Genomic DNA, 20,810 nt, shown 5'->3' with positions numbered 1-20,810 from the left:
ATAATGATGAACTATCACAACTTGACCTAATCTTCCCCAAAGAGCCTGAGATAGAGAGGTTACATACAGTCACTATTGGCAAGAGTGATCACATACTGATTGAAATGGAACTGAAAGAAGATGTATCATTTATAAAGAAAGAAGAGCACAGGGAAGGGAGATTACTTTATAGCAAAATAGACTTTGAAGAACTCTGAAAATATTTTAATGAGACAGAATGGAGCAACTTTTTCATGTCAGAAATGGGTGTATAACACAAGTGGAAGCTACTGTTGGAAATCTATAAACAAGGAGTGGAATAACATGTACCAAAATTAAAACAGGATACTAAAATTAAAGAGTGATTTAATTGGTGTGGTGAGGTGAAGGAAAGAAGAGACAGGGCATGGAAGAGATGGAGGAGAAGGCATCCAGAGAGGTGGCTGGAATATACAAGTGCAAGAAATGAATATGTGGAAATACATAGAACTTAAGTAGCTGATCAGATCAGCTGCTTATTAAGATCAGCTGATCTTAATCAGATGTGTGAGTGTAGGGTGGTGATTGTGGACATAATTTCACTTCTATTCAAGTATCCGGCAATATTCAAGTATCCGGCATGTCGGCGGTCCCGTTGATGCTGGATAAGAGGGATTTTACTGTACTCCTCTACCTAAACTCAAAGTACCAGTAAAGATAAAAGGGCTCACTTATGAAGCAGAGCTGGAAATGAGTGCTGCAACTAACTTCATCACAGAAGAATTGTGGCACAAGCTTGGTATTCCTCCACTACAGGAAACCAGAGCATGTTATGCCTCAGCCAACCAGCACAAAATGCCTATACTGGTTGAGTTTATAAGAAGTGCATCCTCACCAGTTGGTGAAAGAGGATGTGACATTTGGTTGATTGTGACCACCATCCCCTACCTGAACCTCCTGGGCTGAGACGCAATCAAGGCAATGGATATTTCCATAGATCAAGCCTCGAACAAGGCTCGCCGACACCCCTCGGTGGTTACAAAGGTGTTTGATCATTTCTAGCCAGATGTGAAGCTTCAGGAAAGGTGTCGGAAACTTGCGGAAGACTTCATAGAACTATTCAAACCGGAACTAGGATGTCTCCGAGGAGTTGAGCTGGAAGTGAAGTTTAAATGTGACACCCAGCCAGTGTTTCACAAGGCGCGACCAGTTCCCCTAGCACTGCAAGAGGAGTTCGCTCAGGTCTATGATTCTGGCATTGCAAGAGGCATCTGGAAACATGTAGCGTTCAATGACTATGGAACCCCAGTGGTGCCCATCAAGAAAGCCGTTCTGCTTGGGTAAGCTAAAGCTAAGTTTAGAGTGTGTGGTGATTACTCCAGGATGGTCAACCCACAGCTGGAAACTCATTGTCAGCCCATGCCACTTCCTGAAGACCTCATGCAGAAGCTAGGAGGTGGGTGTGGTTTTTTCCAAGATCGACTTTGCAGACTCATATAACCAGGTCAATTTGGCTCCTGAGAGTCAGAGGCGGCTTGCTCTTAGTATGCATTGTGGTGTATTACTGCAGTGTCACCTGCCGTACGAAATCAGCTCAGCGCCAGGATATTTTCAGGAAATCATGGGACAGATTACACAAGACTTACCAGGTGTATGTGTTTACTTAGATGACATTTTGGTGAGTGGAGCTGATCCTGATGATCACGTGGAGAATCTTTGTAAATTACTTCAACGACTAGAAGAAAAAGGTCTTCGTTGTAGATGGAAAAAGTGCCAGTTCGCCAAGCCCTATGTTGAGTACTTGGGACATCTACTATCAAGAAAGGGCATCGGCAAGAGTCGAAAAGTGGACGCCATACTGAAGATGCCGGCCCCCACAGACGTCCTGAATCTGAAGGCGTTCATGGGCTCCGTCCAGTTCTACGGAAAATTTTACCCAACCTCTCAACAGTTGCAGAGCCCCTCCACTGTCTCACACAGAAGAATGTACCATGGCAGTGAGGAATGGAGCAGCAACAGGCATTTCAATATCTCAAAGAATTGCAGTCCTTGGATAATGTGCTGGTTCGCTTTGATCCAGCCTTGCTGGTTGGCCTAATGTGTGATGCATCCAGTGTTGGCATTGGAGTAGTCTTGTTTCACTGCTAACCAGATGGAAGCGAGCGCCTGATCAGGAACGAATCAAAGACACTAACGGCAACTCAACGCAAGTACAGCCAAATACAGAAAGAAGCAATGGCAATTGTATTGTATTTGGTCTGAAGAAGTTCTACCAGTACCTGTACGGACGTCACTTCATCCTCGTGACAGACCACAAACCACTGGTAACTTTGTTCCATCCACACAAATCCACTCCGGGCTTGGTTGCCAATTGTCTGGCTAAATGGGCATTTCTTGTGAGTCAATTTGATTACGAAATTGAATACAGGAAAACCACTGACCATCAAAATGCTGATGCTCTAAGCTGTTTACCTACTGATGGTAATGCCAGTTTTGATGGGGAGGAAGATGATGAGGACATCGACATTGTACTCACCATCTTGACAATCAGTCAAGACTTAAGTCCAGCTGACTCTAATGCCCTTTCTAGAGAATCTAAGAAGGATCCGACCATCTCCCTTGTAATGTGTTACACACAGGAAGGTTGGCCTGAAAAAGGAAAGAGTAAGAATGAGGACACTGAGAAATTAAGACAACTGGAGAACTCGCTCACTACCTGTAATAGATCTTTACTACATGGTGTCAGAGCAGTTATTCCTACTAGTCTCCAGGGAGCAATATTGGATATTCTACACCTGAGTTACCTGGGAATTCAGCGTATGAAATAACTAGCAAGAACAGTGGTTTACTGACCAAACATTGATGCAGATATTGAGCGATTGGGGGAAGAACTGCACTACATGCACAGAACATTGAAACAAGCCACACAAACCAGCGGTGCATCCGTGGATGATGCCGGAAAAATCATGTAGTCATTTGCACCTGGATCACACAATAAACTTCATGGGCGCTAATTGGCTTATGATGACTGATGCCTACTCAAAATACCCCTGCATCAGCCAAACGCAGTCTATATCTACGACGGTACCGTGGAGCTGCATGAACAGGACTTCGCGCACTTTGGATTCCCTCATGCACTAGTTATGGATAATGCGCCAACCTTCAAGTCCAAGGAATTCCAGAGCTGGTGTAAGGAGTGAGGAATTACATGTCTGACTGGAGCTCCATACCACTCAGCAGCGAATGGAGCTTTGGAACACTTGGTGCATACATTCAAACAAGCACTCACAAAATCATCCCTGCCACCAAAGGCAGCATTGCAAGAATTTCTAATGCAGTATTGCCAAACACCAACTGCCAGTGGTTACTCACCAAGTGAATTACTAAACAGTTGGCAAATTTGGACTAAAATAGACACATTGCTACCCTCGCCAGCACATACTGCACAAGGCAAACAAGCAAGGGAAGCAGTTAAGTTGCAGTATCGGGAAACACTACTACCTATGACGTCGGTGATCCTTGCTACACTCTTTACTATGGGCCACGACGAAACAACGATCCTAGGTGGGTTCCAGCTACGGTGACCAAATGCTTCGGCAGCTGCATGGTGAACATTTGAGTTCATCCCTGAGGACCTGTTTGGAGAAGACACCTAGAGCAGTTACGCCCTCGCTACTCGTCTGAGGAAGATAATGAGCCAGGCGAGAATTTATTTTATAAGAGTGAGGCACCCGACATGACAGTGATGAAGCACTCACCCAGGCCAATTAAAGTACATCAGAACAAGAGAGAATGTGAGGCTTCACCGGCGTATGGACCTGGGAACCCAAGAAGGTCGAAGAGAGAGTGTAAACCACCTGGTTTACTGAGTTCTGGGGATTCCTCAACTTGACGGTAGAGGTGTTGTGGTAGTTAACTACCACACAATGTGTAATAATTGTATCAATGTTTTGGTTTATTATGATGTACCGAGTTGCTGTATCATTTTCATTATTTGAGTATTGTAAAGGTTTGAACCAACCTCATGTATTTGAGTGCCATGCCCAGCTGAGTCAGATACTTCCCAGCCCTGGCCGCCACTACTTCACTCCTAGCTGTAAATAGTTTACCAAGTAAAGGGTATATTGGAAGTCCTTGGTTTCACCGCTACCTAGAAAGACACAGCAGTGTATATATATATATATATATATATATATATATATATATATATATATATATATATATATATATATATATATATATATATACACAATATGTGCAGAAAGTTTTGTCACCACCTGAAAAAAAAGAATGTTGTTTATGTTTGGCAGGGACAAATGTTATAAATACACATGGATCATTAATATTATCAGTGATGGAGATGGAGGTGTAAGGCAGGTGTGGGCAAGGGAAACAAGCTGCACTGAAGGGACAGACTGAAGGAGGATCTCAGGGAGAGGCAGTTGGAGAAGGAGCAGGTGGCAGATCACAACCAGTGGAGATGACAAGTGAGGAGATGCAACCCCAAGTAAAAATGGGAAATGCCAATAGAGGAAGATGATAAATACAAGATAATTAACTCCTACAGCATAAACAGCATTACTTTATCATTGCAACACTACTTGCTTGAGTGTCAACAGCATTAATTTAATGCAATCACTCCTCCCCCTTATTGACATATTATGGGCCTGGACTATGAATGACCTACTGTACACCACATATTTTTGCTGACATAGGTTGACTGGGAACACCCACACACCTTTTCCTAATTTTGTAACATGGCTGAGTGCTTCAAGGAATACTAGCAACACATTGATTTTGTGTTGAGTAAAGATTTGGCAGCCCGGTTTTGTCAAATTCTTGCAATATTTTTTTCATCACAAGCTATTTTTTTTATTTACAGGACATTCATGAGGTATATAAATCCAGTAGATAATACATACATTACTGATAATAAGGACTATGGCCTATATATTTCCATTATCACAAAGCTGGCTTTTAGATAAGTGGGCAAAAGTTTGTTAGTAAAATATGTATTATGATATGGATTCATTACTCACTAATTGGTCAGCTTTTACATGCTTCTTTCATATATTCCTATGTTCACTGCTAATCAGATTTTTTTTTCCCATTAGGTTTCTCCTTGGTGTGGTGTGTTTGTCTACCCGAACTCATAGTGGGGCTGATCTTAGTCTTCTGGTTTCTGGTGGGCTGCTGGCTCTTGTGCAAACCCTGCTCAGACTCATTGGTGAGCCACAAATTAGGTCACATTATTTTCACTGGTGTTTAGAAATATAATTTGGTTCAAATTAATTGGTTTTAGATGCTCAGAATCAATTTTATAAAATATACAGAATTTTGTTTCAGGACTTATTTTGGATATTGAAATTAGATCCTTTAGAACCTTACATACAAGAGGAGGATGTAAAATTTTCAATCACAGATTCTTTAAAGTAATATGTTTTTTTGAGGAAATAGTGATGATATTGGTTTTAGCCAAATATTTATCTTCAGGTCCATCAGAGCCTTCAAGTGGAAGGAATGAAGACAAAGAAGAACTTGTGGCTATATTTGAGGAAGCAGCAAAGAAGCCTCGCATACCTCCTCCCCCTCTATCAGGTCCAGAGTTGGCAGCTCTCATGAAGGTTTGTTAAGTGTTCAAAATTTATCATGTTTGAAAAAAAATGTGTAACTATTACAAAGAATCTATGACATGCAGGCAATTTACTTAGGTATTATTTATGTTTGACTGCAAAATAAGCACTTGTAGCACTTATATGATGAAAGTCTAGTAATAGGAAATTTAAAGCGAAGTTCACAAATTGACAATGAGTAGCACTATGTACTCTACTACATAGACTTTTTTTTTTTTTTTTTATGTAGGAAGGACACTAGCCAAGGGCAACAAAAATCTAATAAAAAAATGCCCGCTGAAATGCCAGTCCCATAAAAGGGTCAAAGGAATAGTCAAAAATTGATCAATAAGTGTCTTGAAACCTCCCTCTTGAAGGAATTCAAGTCATAGGAAGGTGGAAATACAGAAGCAGGCAGGGAGTTCCAGAGTTTACCAGAGAAAGGGATGAATGATTGAGAATACTGGTTAACTCTTGCGTTAGAGAGGTGGACAGAATAGGGGTGAGAGAAAGAAGAAAGTCTTGTGCAGCGAGGCCACAGAAGGAGGGGAGGCATGCAGTTAGCAAGATCAGAAGAGCAGTTAGCATGAAAATAGCGGTAGAAGACAGCTAGATATGCAACATTGTGGTGGTGAGAGAGAGGCTGAAGACAGTCAGTTAGAGGAGAGGAGTTGATGAGACGAAAAGCTTTTGATTCCACCCTGTCAAGAAGAGCAGTATGAGTGGAACCCCCCCAGACATGTGAAGCATACTCCATACATGGACGGATAAGGCCCTTGTACAGAGTTAGCAGCTGGGGGGGGTGAGAAAAACTGGCGGAGACGTCTCAGAACACCTGACTTCATAGAAGCTGTTTTAGCTAGAGATGAGATGTGAAGTTTCCAGTTCAGATTATAAGTAAAAGACAGACCAAGGATGTTCAGTGTAGAAGAGGGGGACAGTTGAGTGTCATTGAAGAAGAGGGGATAGTTGTCTGGAAGGTTGTGTCGAGTTGATAGATGGAGGAATTGAGTTTTTGAGGCATTGAACAATACCAAGTTTGCTCTGCCCCAATCAGAAATTTTAGAAAGATCAGAAGTCAAGCATTCTGTGGCTTCCCTGCATGATATGTTTACCTCCTGAAGGGTTGGACGTCTATGAAAAGACGTGGAAAAGTGCAGGATGGTATTATCAGCATAGAAGTTTGGTTTAGAAGATCATTAATGAATAATAAGAAGAGAGTGGGTGACAGGACAGAACCCTGAGGAACACCACTGTTAATAGATTTAGGAGAAGAACAGTGACCGTCTACCACAGCAGCAATAGAACGGTCAGAAAGGAAACTTGAGATGAAGTTACAGAGAGAAGGATAGAAACCGTAGGAGGGTAGTTTGGAAATCAAAGCTTTGTGCCAGGCTCTATCAAAAGCTTTTGATATGTCCAAGGCAACAGCAAAAGTTTCACCAAAATCTCTAAAAGAGGATGACCAAGACTCAGTAAGGAAAGCTGGAAGATCACCAGTAGAGTGGCCTTGACGGAACCCATGCTGGTGATCAGATAGAAGGTTGTGAAGTGATAGATTTTTAAGAGTCTTCCTGTTGAGGATGGATTAAAAAACTTTAGATAGGCAGGAAATTAAAGCAATAGGATGGTGGTTTGAGGGATTAGAACGGTCACCCTTTTTAGGAACAGGTTGAATGTAGGCAAACTTACAGCAAGAAGGAAAGGTAGATGTTGACAGACAGAGCTGAAAGAGTTTGATTAGGCAAGGTGCAAGCACAGAGGCACAGTTTCGGAGAACAATAGGAGGGACCCCATCAGGTCCATAAGCCTTCTGAGGGTTTAGGCCAGCGAGGGTATGGAAAACATCATTGCGAAGAATTTTAATACGTGGCATGAAGTAGTCAGAGGGTGGAGGAGAGGGAGGAACAAGCCCAGAATCGTCCAAGGTAGAGTTTTTAGCAAAGGTTTGAGCAAAGAGTTCAGCTTCAGAAATAGATGTGATAGCAGTGGTGCCATCTGGTTGAAATAGAGGAGGGAAAGAAGAAGAAGCAAAGTTATTGGACATATTTTTGGCTAGATGCCAGAAATCGCGAGGGGAGTTAGATCTTGAAAGGTTTTGACATTTTCTGTTAATGAAGGAGTTTTTGGCTAGTTGGAGAACAGACTTGGCATGGTTTCGGGCAGAAATATAAAATGCATGAGATTCTGGTGATGGAAGGCTTAAGTACCTTTTGTGGACCACCTCTCTATCATGTATAGCACGAGAACAAGCTGTGTTAAACCAAGGTTTAGAAGATGTAGGACGAGAAAAAGAGTGAGGAATGTACGCCTCCATGCCAGACACTATCACCTCTTTTATGCAATCAGCACACAAAGACGGGTCTCTGACACGGAAGCAGTAGTCATTCCAAGGAAAATCAGCAAAATACCTCCTCAGGTCCCCCCAACTAGCAGAGGCAAAACGCCAGAGGCACCTTCGCTTAGGGGGATCCTGAGGAGGGATTGGAGTGATAGGACAAGATAAAGATATGAGATTGTGATCGGAGGAGCCCAACGGAGAAGAAAGGGTGACAGCATAAGCAGAAGGATTAGAGGTCAGGAAAAGGTCAAGAATGTTGGGCATATCTCCAAGACAGTCAGGAATACCAGTAAGGTGTTGCACCTTTTGCTCTAGGTCATGGAGGATAGCAAAGTTGTAGGCTAGTTCACCAGGATGGTCAGTGAAGGGAGAGGAAAGCCAAAGCTGGTGGTGAACATTGAAGTCTCCAAGAATGGAGATCTCTGCAAAAGGGAAGAGAGTCAGAATGTGCTCCACTTTAGAAGTTAAGTAGTCAAAGAATTTCTTATAGTCAGAGGAGTTAGGTGAGAGGTATACAGCACAGATAAATTTAGTATGAGAGTGACTCTGTAGTCGTAGCCAGATGGTGGAAAACTCGGAAGATTCAAGAGCGTGGGCACGAGAGCAGGTTAAGTCATTGTGCACATAAACGCAGCATCCAGCTTTGGATCGAAAATGAGGATAGAGAAAGTAGGAGGGAACAGAAAAGGGGCTACTGTCAGTTGCCTCAGACACCTGAGTTTCAGTGAGGAAAAGAAGATGAGGTTTAGAAGAGGAGAGGTGGTGTTCTACAGATTGAAAATTAGATCTTAGACCGCGAATGCTGCAGAAGTTAATGAAGAAAAAGTTGAGGCGGGTGTCAAGACACTTAGGGTCGTCGACAGAAAGGCAGTCCGACCTGGGGACATTTATGGTCCCCTCTCCAGATGGGGACTCCGAGGCTGTTTAGTCTCCTCACTTCTATTCCTCATTTTAGGTCGGGACAAGAGTGGTGCGAGGGATAGATTGGAAGTGGGGTGATCAGGATGGACCACCACCAGGTGAGGGAACAGTTATTGGAGAGCTTGGTGAGGATGGGTGGATCCGTGTCCAATGGGACAATAGCTCCACTAACTCTTATCGCATGGGCAAGGAGGGCAAGTATGATCTGAAGCTGGTGGACTCCCCCTTACCTCCAGCACCCGAGAGTGACTCTGACACTGAGGAGGAAGAAGGTAAGATAACTTGGTTTTTGGTTGCTGCCTTACATTTTAGCTCACAAAGATTAGATAATAAGTTTAAGGAAGTCGCCATTATACAAGTGTAATTTTACATGGTGAAATGAATTACCCATACAAAACAGATCAGATTTTCACTATCTAGAAATGAGCATCCAAGCATACATAAATATTATACCCAGGCATAATTACAATTATGTAAAAACAATGCATATATTGCACTGTACAGATGCACTTACATGTTAAAATATACAAATGCTTCATGAATAAAAGTAAATCAGTAAGTAAATCATTGCACACTTTTATAATTCCATTCCTCCCATTCATTGCTCACATATTCATTTCAGAGGTGCATGGGCACACACCTAAGTCCACTTGATTTCTAGTTTTATATTTCATTCACACTACTTCTGTTCTCCTCCAGTCACACTTGGTTACACATCTCTACAATACCACACATCAAGTGTATAACTCTTCTCACAACTTCCTTTATATCTTTCATTCAGTCTGTCCATACAAGCCTACTAACTATATCTTCCCCACATACTACCTTCATCAATATTTTTTACACTTCTATACAGTAAAACCTCCTTAAACTGAATCCAAATAAGCTGAATATCAGATAACCCAAATGCCCTTATGTCAACTCTGAGTGACAAGCAAAAGTACACTAGTACAGTGCATACTATTATGTTAGGTCTTATGTGTACAGTTAAGTGAGCTCTTAAGTGAACAGTAAGTTTGCAGTTGTGTAATGTTAAGTGAACTCTAAAGTGACCAGGGCTGCATTCTGTACTGCAGCTTGGGCAGCCTGAGTAACATGAGACGCTTGAGTGGCCCAAATGAATGGTTTTAGGTGCCTCATGGGATACTGTAAATAAATCATCAGCATTGCTATGGAAACGGCCACATTCTACCCTAACTCTGTAGCAGTAAACATGGTTATTTATATTATGCAGCACTTGCAGTCCTCAGCGATGAGGTTCTTGGCGAAGACCCATTACTAATGTTATTCATTATCCATCCCATTTCCTTTATTTTCATTCTTTTCATATATTTAAGAATCAGAACTTTTATTTACTAGTGTATGTCATTACATGTATGCAGACAGTGTTGTAGTCATCTGCAATAAATGAGTGAGTATAACACCAGTATAAGTATGGTTGGGTGGCCACTTTTGTTGTCACGTCATCAGAGCACAGAGCACACCACCTCCTCGATTTGGGTAACCTAAGTCACCTGAGCGGGCAATCCACGCCACACAAAAGAAAGTGTTCAGTTGAGAATTGGAAGTTCCAAGTAACCTGAGTTGTCCAACTGAACCCATCTCAGTGCATTGTGTAATAACAAAATATGCTGTAGGTATCTATCTTGGGGCTTATAATGTGCTAATAAATATGCTATAAATAACAATAAATGTACATGTTTATGTACATAGAAATCAGCCAAAAACATGTATTTTTGGATAAACTGTCAGCCACCTCACCCCATGTAGTTCAGTTTATGGAGGTTTTATTGTACTTTCTGATCACTTAAATACATCTCAGCACAGGTCTAAAGCATCCACTCTTCCTCTCAGACAATTTTCAAGAACCAGTCTTCTCTTACTTTAATCTCTGAACACATTTGTATTGATATAGATAACCCTAATGGGATCACTGTTCTTTGACACTTCTCTTGTAGTAAATGCATTTTTCTCACTTCTAAAATTGAGGCCATGAAGATCTGGTTCATCTGGCTAAAAAGCTATAAACTAACAACTTCTGGTCATTGTGCCCTGCCTGTCAGTTTCATCTTGCAAGGAGTCATAACAGTTTGAAATACACAGAGGTTAGGATGAAGTGAGATATATCCTCTAGGAAAGGTACCATTAGTTCCTAGTCTTTTTTTTTTTCATTGGGTGTGCTTTGGTAATTTTACAACCTCTCGGCTCAATTAAACCTCATTGGTTACAACACTGTCAAAATGTTATGAATACATAAAATGTGAGAAAAAGAGAAAAGTGATTATGGTGGGTGATCCCGTAGATATATGGTATAGTTTGAATAAGTTTTAGATTTTCATCTGAACTCTTAAAAGTAAATTTAGATCAGGAAAATGGTGCAAAAAAACATTGCTCATGTCATTTGTTTCATGATTTCTGAGTACTTGTATGGTGTGACTTCCTTTCTAGACTGTCTTAAGTATGCTACACTTTTCTGTTGAAAAATAAAGCTTCAACATACACATTTTTTTTTCATGATGCATGGAGCTATCAGCTATTATCTTTGATATTCTGTAATTATGAAGTTCTTATGAAATAGTTATGAAGTTAGGTAACCAAATAATAAATTAAAATAATAATGGGGTTACCTTTCCATTGATTCTATAAATATTTTTATTATTTTTTTTCCAAACACTTGAGTTGTAATTGAAAATGTTCTATATTGTTATATAATACATGCATTGGATTTCATTTTCAAAGAATGTATTGTATTGTATATAAATGTATATATTATATTTTTTATTAATTTTCAGGGCTTGCACTAGTTCCATTATTTCACTTTGGTTTTCCTTTTATAATGATGTTTTTGTTGTCATCTGTGGGAGAGGAAGGATCAAGGTCTGGCATAAAGAGAACTGATAGAGCTATTAAAAATTCCTGAATAGAAGAAAAAAGTTAAGCTGATGTTACTGTGTTTCTTAATCCATTGGAGCTATTGCATCAATCATGTTTTTGTATGAATTATATTTTCATATTCTTGTAGGAATCACTCTCTCCTCTCCTCTCCTCTCCTCTCCTCTCCTCTCCTCTCCTCTCCTCTCCTCTCCTCTCCTCTCCTCTCTCTCTCTCTCTCTCTCTCTCTCTCTCTCTCTCTCTCTCTCTCTCTCTCTCCTCTCCTCTCCTCTCCTCTCCTCTCCTCTCCTCTCTCTCTCTCTCTCTCTCTCTCTCTCTCTCTCTCTCTCACTATAATACGTGTGTAATCTTAAGGCTTTTGATATATGTAATTCCTTACAAAACATTATTATGTAAACTTAAATGCAAAGGAACTAAAAGGAGAAACCTACTGCAATAAATGCAGACCTGTCATAAGGAAGGGAAATGAGAACAATATGAAGAGGAAAATACATATTCTTAGAAAAGTGATAAGTAGTGTCTCATAGGGTTCAGTACTGGCATCAATCACAATTCTTGCTTATACAGTAATCCCTCAACTGTTGCTGGTGTTACATTCCAAAACCCTCCCAGATAGGTGAAGTAGAAACAGTAATGTATTGTATATTTTTTTAAATTATTTTTGTCATTTGTATATATTTATTTTATTATTTCATATATTCAAGCTTTTATAAACTCTCCCCACACTCTTATAAACCTTGCCCTTGCTGGCATTAAATTTGGTTGGTTTGGTGGGAGATGCCATAGATGGTTTTAGTTCAGGGTCTCATCATTGTCACTGCCATCCATAAACTTGCTGTACAACTGCCTGGCCTTCTCACAGATGGTGTTGGCATCCAGTGCAATGTTCTTCTTCCTGCAGTCACTGATCCAAAAGGCTAATGCAGACTCCATCATTACGATGGCCTTGTTGTGGGAAGTTACCATGGTTTTTGCTGTCCTGTTTAAAGTCACTTTTGCCATCGCCCTTATATTTTTTCATCCTTCTTGATGTAGCAAATGGTAGATTCATTGATGCCATAATAGCGGCCTACATCTGCATACCTCCCCCATTCCTTAAGCATGTTGAGGAGTCTCACCTTCTCTGCTTATAGTAAGCATCTTCCTCATGTGCTTGGGTTTACTACCAGAAACCTTGGAAGGTGCAGAACTTTTGGGCGACATTGTAGGGCTTGAAATAAATTCACAGTTTTACACACAAATGCAAAACAACACTACAAAACACAAACTATGCCACACCCTGCTCCTCCTGAGTTTTGTTTTTCATACAGTGTGTCCAATTCTTTGTTTACTCATCTACAGTACACTACATATTTTATTTTAATATATTTTAATGAGTCTTATACAGTACAGTACTGTGCTGTATTTTCATTTTTATTTATTAATTTTTAAGCTAGAAAGTGCTTGTTTTAACCCCCCAAAAGAAAAAAATAATACCAATCAGCTGTAGAAACTTGCAATATACGGAGGAGTCTGTGATGTAGACTTATATAATTAGCCTGAAAAATCTGCAATGTATTGAGGGCATGATAGGTGAACCATGATATGGTGAGGGATTACTGTATTGCATAATGTACTTGTACATCCAGTAATGCAGAGCTATAGGAATATGTTGGCTGATAATGTCAAAATACAAATAACAAGAAATTTAAAGGTCATATGAGGAAATATTTAAGAATCTATTAAAATTGTATGATGAATGTAGTCATTAATATCAGTGAAAATTCAGTATTATAAAATCCTAGTGAACAAAATTTGGAAAGAGTGTAAAGAGTCATTACTGCTATTATAAACTGGAATCAACATTTTTAAAAGAATGTGCCAAGGAGAAAGATATAGGATGATTTAAATAGAAAAGTAGGACATATTCATAACTTTGTGAACATGTGGAAAGCCTTTTATTTCAACAACATTGATGAAAGTTAGATAATTGCACAATTTGTAAGATTAATGCTTAAATATATCATGAAATCAATATTTGATAAATCATATTGAAAAGGTACCAAGAATAATCTCAAAATGGTGCCCAACCTGAGAGATTTCACATGTAAAGAAAACTTCGACTGCAAATACCAATATTAAAGGAGAGAAAAAAAAAGGGATGATATGATTATACTCTTTAAATGTGTTAAGAGGTTAAAGAGAAAGTCACTATGACAGTCATCATTGAGAGGACAGAGTAAGAAATTTTATAAGAGTTTGACCCCTTAAGGACCATAGGCAGCTATAGCTACTTTATCAGGTGAGAACTGGAGGCTGTTAAAATCACCTAGGTATTTTTACACCAAATTTAGCTACTTTTTGCTAATTTATGTAGTCCATGAGCTAGCTGGCTACTCTCTCAGTCCCTGTACAGCTCTCACCATGGATACACATAGTAAAAGTGATTCTGCCATGTCTGATTTGCTCCCCACTCCCTCCCATCATGTACATTACCTGCCTGCACTTGACCACTTATTGTCTATCTTCAGTGAGAATGCAATACAGTGAGAACATGGAGGAAGCTTATATTATAGTCTAGCTTCCATAAAGAGAGCACATGGTGGCCATTTTCTTTGCATATTAGCCATGGCCAGGTAGACAAAGTGGATGCATGACAGGCAAGTGGTGTACTCATGTCAAAAGTCTGTCCCCTTCAATTTGCTGTCTTTCCATAACCATGATATGTGAAGACTAATGGATAGCATCATTAGAAAGAGGAAGAGTTGATAGTGAAAGTAAAGTCTAATTCACTCATTCATTGTAGATTATGAGTAGAGAGTGTGTGAATACAGACTATTTTAGGGGTTTAGCTAAGGAGGACCAGTTTTAGTAATACAAGGATTACCATCCCTGCCAGTCCCACAAGGGTTAAAGAATGATGTGAAAAAAACTTAGCTTTCCTTACAGGTTAATAGATCTCTGAAATATACTACCAAAAGTAGTCATGTGTCTCAAAAAAAAAAGACAGCTTTAAGGTGTTATATGATAAAAGATTATGACTAGACACAATGGGCTTGAGCTCCTTCAGTACAACAGGATAAACACACACACACACACACACACACACACACATATACACACAGTATAGGGGTTAACAGGATCAGCTCACAACCAAGAAGGTCTGGATTCAAATCCCAGGAGCAGTGAAGCAAGTGGGCAGTCTCTTAATGTGTAGCCTTCATTCACACAGCAGCAAGTAGATGGGATGTGACTTCACAGACCCAGTGTGTGGTGTGTGTGTGGTCTCAGTCCACTATGAACTCTGAGCTCTTTGTATAGGGGAATGGCTAGTTGTCATGAGACCACCCACACACTCACACTCATACCATATATTCATATTAATGAACATACTGAATTGTGGTGTTATTATTTTTATTTATTTATTTATTTATTCTTTTTACCTATCACAATAAGACATACTTTAGTAGCTTATTATAAAGAGATGAATATTGCAGCCTGCAATGGGTACTATTGCAAGCCCTGTTGATCAGGATTGTATGTTTGACAAATTTTTTCAGCTTTTCAATAATTTATTGATGTTATTGCACTTTTTATTATTTTAATTTTCTCTTTTTAGGAAATAATTTTGTCTTTAATTTGCTTCAGATTAAATGACATGGGTATTATTATTATCATTGTTCCAAGGGTTGTCATTTGAGTGGTGGTAGCAATTCAGCATTATGTCCCTTTCATTAACAGTTTCTTAGTTTTATATGAAAAGTGGCAAAAGTAAAACATCAGCATTTATTAGAGAATATTCATTTGTTGAGAGTAAACATTAATTTGTTAAAATTGCCTTATCCCTGATGTTGAGAATATTATAAATATCACTTGATATTTATTTGCTTCTGGCAAAATGTCAGTTTGTGACATTACCACATGGTATTTCTTTCATATTGCAAAGAATCACTGTAATGACAATTAAGCTTTCAGTCATATGTCTCCCATTTATATATATATATATATATATATATATATATATATATATATATATATATATATATATATATATATATATATATATATATATATATATATATATATATATATATATATATATATATATATATATATTATATATTATATATATTATATATTATATATTATATATATATATATATATATATATATATATATATATATATATATATATATATATATATATATATATATATATATATATATATATATATATATATATATATATATACACTGCATAACATAATGATCTAGTATTTATAATTTGAGAATTCCTTTTTCTCAGAATGCTTAGGACTGAAAGTATTATGGATTTTGGAATACATGTACACATCTACTTATGATGAGATCATGATTCCCCAGATATATCACATGTTGAAAATAACATATTATTATAGAGAATACATTAATACACTTTATAGTTTGCCTAAGTCTAATTTGAAAATACTCAGAAAACTTATAATATTAACTTAGAGTTAAAACAAATTTTCAAGTATTTCATAAAATTTTATGAATTTACTTTACACTGAAAGAAAGTGCATAACAAAATAAAATGTTCCATTGGCACTGAAAATCCTGACTGCTTGTGTTGGCCTAAGCCATCAGTAAGCAAAGCAATGTTGTGGTTCTGGAACATATATGGACTTTGGTTTCTTTTTATTTGCATTAAATATAAACATTTGATAAAAGGAAGAAAAAAATGAGGCAGCTGGAGGTTTATATGCACTCCACAGAAGGGAAGATAATGGAATGGGAAGGGAGGCTTAACATGTTAATTCAGTGGTATGTTATGTACTGAATGAGCTAGACCTAAATATCATACCTATTATGGCATTTCTATTCATGTTATTCTTATAATTGCTTTGGAACTTTATTCATGATATTTTACTGCTTTTGTTCCATATTGGTATAAAAAGTGATTAAGTTTGTAATGGTGTCAGTTTGCAAAAACTTCCAGTTTAGAAGTATAGATTAAGGATTCTCCACTTTTAACCATTGTAATAGCTTTTTTTATGCCCTGCAAAATAAGCTGACATAAGATATACTGTACTTCAGTATATACTTATTACATAATCAATGTATGTTTAACTGAAAAGCTTTGATGCATCTCAACAATTCCCAAATAGTTCAATCTACACTGGGAATGGCTTGAGGAATGTGAGAGATTCATATTTCTTGAAAAAACTGTCATCTGGGTTTCAACTGATATTCTGCTTTCTGTGTGATAAACATTTCAAATGTTGCATGTCAAAAGTAAAAAAAAGCAAAGAAGAGAAGGTGATGGAAATGACAAAATAGTGAGATGGTGATATAAGTGCTGTATCTAATTCCATCTGTATATTACCTTTGTATGTTTTTTTGTGGATTTATAATGCTGATGTTATTATACCTGTATACTTCATCACTAACCTACATTATTATTATTATTGTTGTTGTTCTTGTTGTTGTTATTATTATTACTTATCATTATTATTATTATTATTATTATTATTATTATTATTATTATTATTATTATTATTATTTTTATTATTATTATTATTATTATTATTAGCATTATTTTTTATTATATTTTTCTTTCAAATGACAACCTCAGAGAATTTTGTCAGAAATTCCATAATTTGCTGTGAATATTCTTTCACCTTTTTATCTTTTAACATCTAATACATCATTAGTCAGATTATTGTTTTAGCACAAGCAGTAAAAGTTAACTGCTTGTTCTTTGATGAGTTATAGTCACAAAAGTAATTTTCTATATTTAAGCCTTGTGGTCCATGCGGAATCTTCTTCAAAATCGCCAGTCACGTCAGGTCTCCACTGGTATGTGAGGCAAGATTGCCACACTGCTTTCAGAAGGCTTGCATGCTGGCTTGTTGCTCTTCTGGTCAACCAGTGTGAATACTTTGTTACATTTTACTATATATAGACTGGGAATAAAAAAACAACAACAAACATGAAGAGGCAGTAAAGTAGGAATGGAAAGACTCTAGAAGAGAGATGATGGGAGAATGGGGCTGGCTGCCAACCTTTTGATGACAGGTCTTGTTTTCTATTTAGTTTAGAACATTTGTAAAATAAAATCCATGTTACAGCTTCAGTGTTCTTAATGAAGCCATAGCTATTTCAATATTTGAAAAAAAATGTCTTAGTAGTGAGATGCAGTGCTATGACAGACTTCATACTTAATGCAAAATTTTTTATTTTTTTTTCCATATCTACAGTATGGTTAATGCAACACAAGTAGTCTTCATTGGCTGAGATTTAGAACACCTTTTGTTACTTTCATGTTCCTCCATTATAACTGAAAATCTAATATATGGTGTGGAAATGAGCATTTGTTGAACCATACATGACCATGTGGCCATATGGAGTGCATCTGTTTGTGTTCATATTATCACCAGGAGGTACATCACCTCGCCCAGCCAACAACACCATTCTGTGGGGTTGCCCCAGATGAGTCTCCATGTGAGCTCTCTTCTCATGCCAACTAATTCCCAACAGGATACATTGATTTGTCTTAGTCATAAACTTTGTGTGGTATCCCCTTGGCCTTCACCATGCCAGGCTTTTCCTCACCAAGACAAGCCAATAAATAGGGTCAGCTTTCCAAATAGCATGCCACATGCCCATATAGCCAGAGTTGACATTGATGATCTATGCTGGTAGTAGATTTTGATACAATCCAAGAGTCATCATTGATTTAACATGGTTATCCAAGTGATACCCCATAGTTCTGGAAGGGCACTGGTTACCAAAGCTTATTGTTCATATTATCAGCATATAGTGTCCCTTTCTCATATCTTTAAAAAAAAATAATAGGAATCACAAGTGACTTGAAAATCTGAATCTTAGCTTGACTGCATATTTACCAATAATCATATACTTGTGTTGAATGATTCTATAGCACCATAGGCCAGGCCAATCCATTGTAAAGTCATAATAGGACCTGCTCCAACGATGAACTATGTTAGTATGTGTAGTTTTCAAAGATCTCAGTGTCCTTATCATATTCATGGACAGACTTTACTGTGTCATCCAGTAAGTCTCCATACATTTAGACCATGGTCTTGAGCCAAGATACTATAAGTCACATGGGGTTTGCTTCCTCATGCAGTGCCTTAAGAGTAATCATCAGAACCTCTGGCAACTATGCAAGAATGACAGCATTATCTGCAAAAACAAAATTTGTGATCTTGGCATTGCTGATACTTGTATATACTCCATAAGGACTTTGATCCATGATTTGCCCATATAAGTGTTGAAAAGTAATAAGGTAAGGATGCATCCCTGCCTCATTTCTCCATTTATTAGAAAAAGAAGCTAGTCACAAAAACAGATGAACTCATCAAAGAAGCTCTACCACTTCCTTATCAGGCTGAGGTGTGATTAACCTTGCTCTGGGTAATGACCAGGAGAGGGGGCCCTAATCTATCCTAGCTAAGGAGAGGGAAACCAAGGAAGCTTATCTGCTTTTTTGGTAGGATGAAGATAGTGATGGGTGGTGAGGGAGGTGCTGGCACCACTACTACATAGTTCCCAGACATCGTCTTGGGAAATGAAAGGATGGCAGGTGTCACCCCAGCAGGCAGGTGTCAGATGCCATGGAGGAAGACGGGTGTTGGGTCCTCCTGATGAATTCTCACACTTGGCACATTGCTGTTGACTGCTGGCCACTGGCTGCCTCTCATCATCTGTCATCTGTTGTTGTCATCAGACTCTCCTGTGAGGAGATAAGGTTCATCACCACCAAGACCAGTATCTCGTCTTTGTCTGTCTTATGTATCATGGACAGCCACTGCCTTGTTTTCTCTCCTGCCACTCACTGTCTTTTGCAGTGGTTGGTGACCACAGGGTGAGGCTTCCACATAGTGTTAATGCAGGGGGTTAGCACTGGAGGTCTTGTCTTGATGACTGCTAGAACTACAAAGAGAGCGTGGGTTTGTGGCAAGCCACATCGTCATGTCACATCCTCTTCCTCTTCTTATGGTTAATATCACATGGCACTGTTCTGATTAACTTTCTCTCTCTACATGGGTTTCTTTTATCTATTTGTTTGTCTTCCCTTCTTTTCACAATTCTACTTATCCTAAACTCTTCTTGGCCTGTTTCCACTAAAATATTACAAATAATTCATTCTTGGATTAACACTGAACACAGATTTGCTAGTCTTGTTAATCATGCAAAATTCAAATTGGAGGGTGGTGTGGAGGTGGGAAGATTTTCATGATAACTGGTACAAAGATGTTTGAAAAATTAAACCACAGTACAGTACATTGTACATGGCTAAAAATATGTAAAACAAAAACTCTGGTTCAGTGTAAAACAATTTAAGTGATGCTGCAGTGCACTGACTTTTACATTAAGTTTAGTGGTCTTACAATATTAATTCTCAGTAAGGTTTGTGGCCAGGCATCCAGTGACAAAATAATATACCAAATCAACCACTTCCTGTCACATAGATGAATTTTTACACTATTGTAAGCTACCCTTATTGTCCTTGCTCATTGTCCTTGCACACTGTTCCCTTCCTAATCACAGTTAGGCTCCTGAAAATTACCATGTTTAGTGAATCCATGGTTGGTGAAGTTGATATTACATGGAAAAATAGGATTAGGTGAACCTTCATGTGATATACAAAGGATAAAAAAAAAAAAAAGTGTGACCTGTACAGCACATTAGCATATAACTAGGTCATATGTACTTTGGTTTTCATAAACATCATTACATCTTTGTTAATTCTCTCTCTCTCTCTCTCTCTCTCTCTCTCTCTCTCTCTCTCTCTCTCTCTCTCTCTCTCTCTCTCTCTCTCTCTCTCTCTCTCTCTCTCTCTCTCTCTCTCTTTCCTTACTGAATCTTTTTTTTTTCTCTATTAAGGGTTTTGGTGTAAATTTTACTATATCAAGAGCTATTCATTGGGTCTGGTGTAAATTTTTAATACCTTTTGTCATGCTTCCTTTATCTATCTCACTTTATCTTTATCTCAAGTTTACTTTCCATCATTTCTAGTGCTGCAATATTAGACAACCACTGTTGCTTTCCTAAAACTTGTAGTGGTGACCCACTACCCATTCTTTCTGTTATTCATAAAT

At 38.3% G+C, this 20,810-nt stretch overlaps 1 protein-coding gene across 4 annotated transcripts in view; it reads left to right on the top strand.

Annotated features, from left to right (window-relative positions):
• LOC135097465 (E3 ubiquitin-protein ligase HERC2-like) overlaps positions 1-20,810 on the top strand; it is a 229,028-nt gene that overhangs the window by 77,224 nt on the left and 130,994 nt on the right. For 3 of the 4 annotated variants that reach the window (XM_063999465.1, XM_063999433.1, XM_063999564.1), the window contains 4 exons: positions 5,073-5,185; positions 5,452-5,582; positions 8,867-9,104; positions 17,485-17,541. In XM_063999465.1, coding sequence (XP_063855535.1) covers positions 5,073-5,185; positions 5,452-5,582; positions 8,867-9,104; positions 17,485-17,541 — 539 coding nt within the window. The remainder of the gene's footprint in view (positions 1-5,072; positions 5,186-5,451; positions 5,583-8,866; positions 9,105-17,484; positions 17,542-20,810) is intronic. The other variant, XM_063999505.1, reaches the window with a different exon arrangement.

Source organism: Scylla paramamosain, chromosome 1, assembly GCF_035594125.1.
Source record: "Scylla paramamosain isolate STU-SP2022 chromosome 1, ASM3559412v1, whole genome shotgun sequence".
Classification (NCBI taxonomy): Eukaryota; Metazoa; Arthropoda; class Malacostraca; order Decapoda; family Portunidae; genus Scylla; species Scylla paramamosain.
The sequence above is the reverse complement of the archived record's forward strand: the minus strand, read 5'-3'. Positions and strand labels throughout refer to the sequence as shown.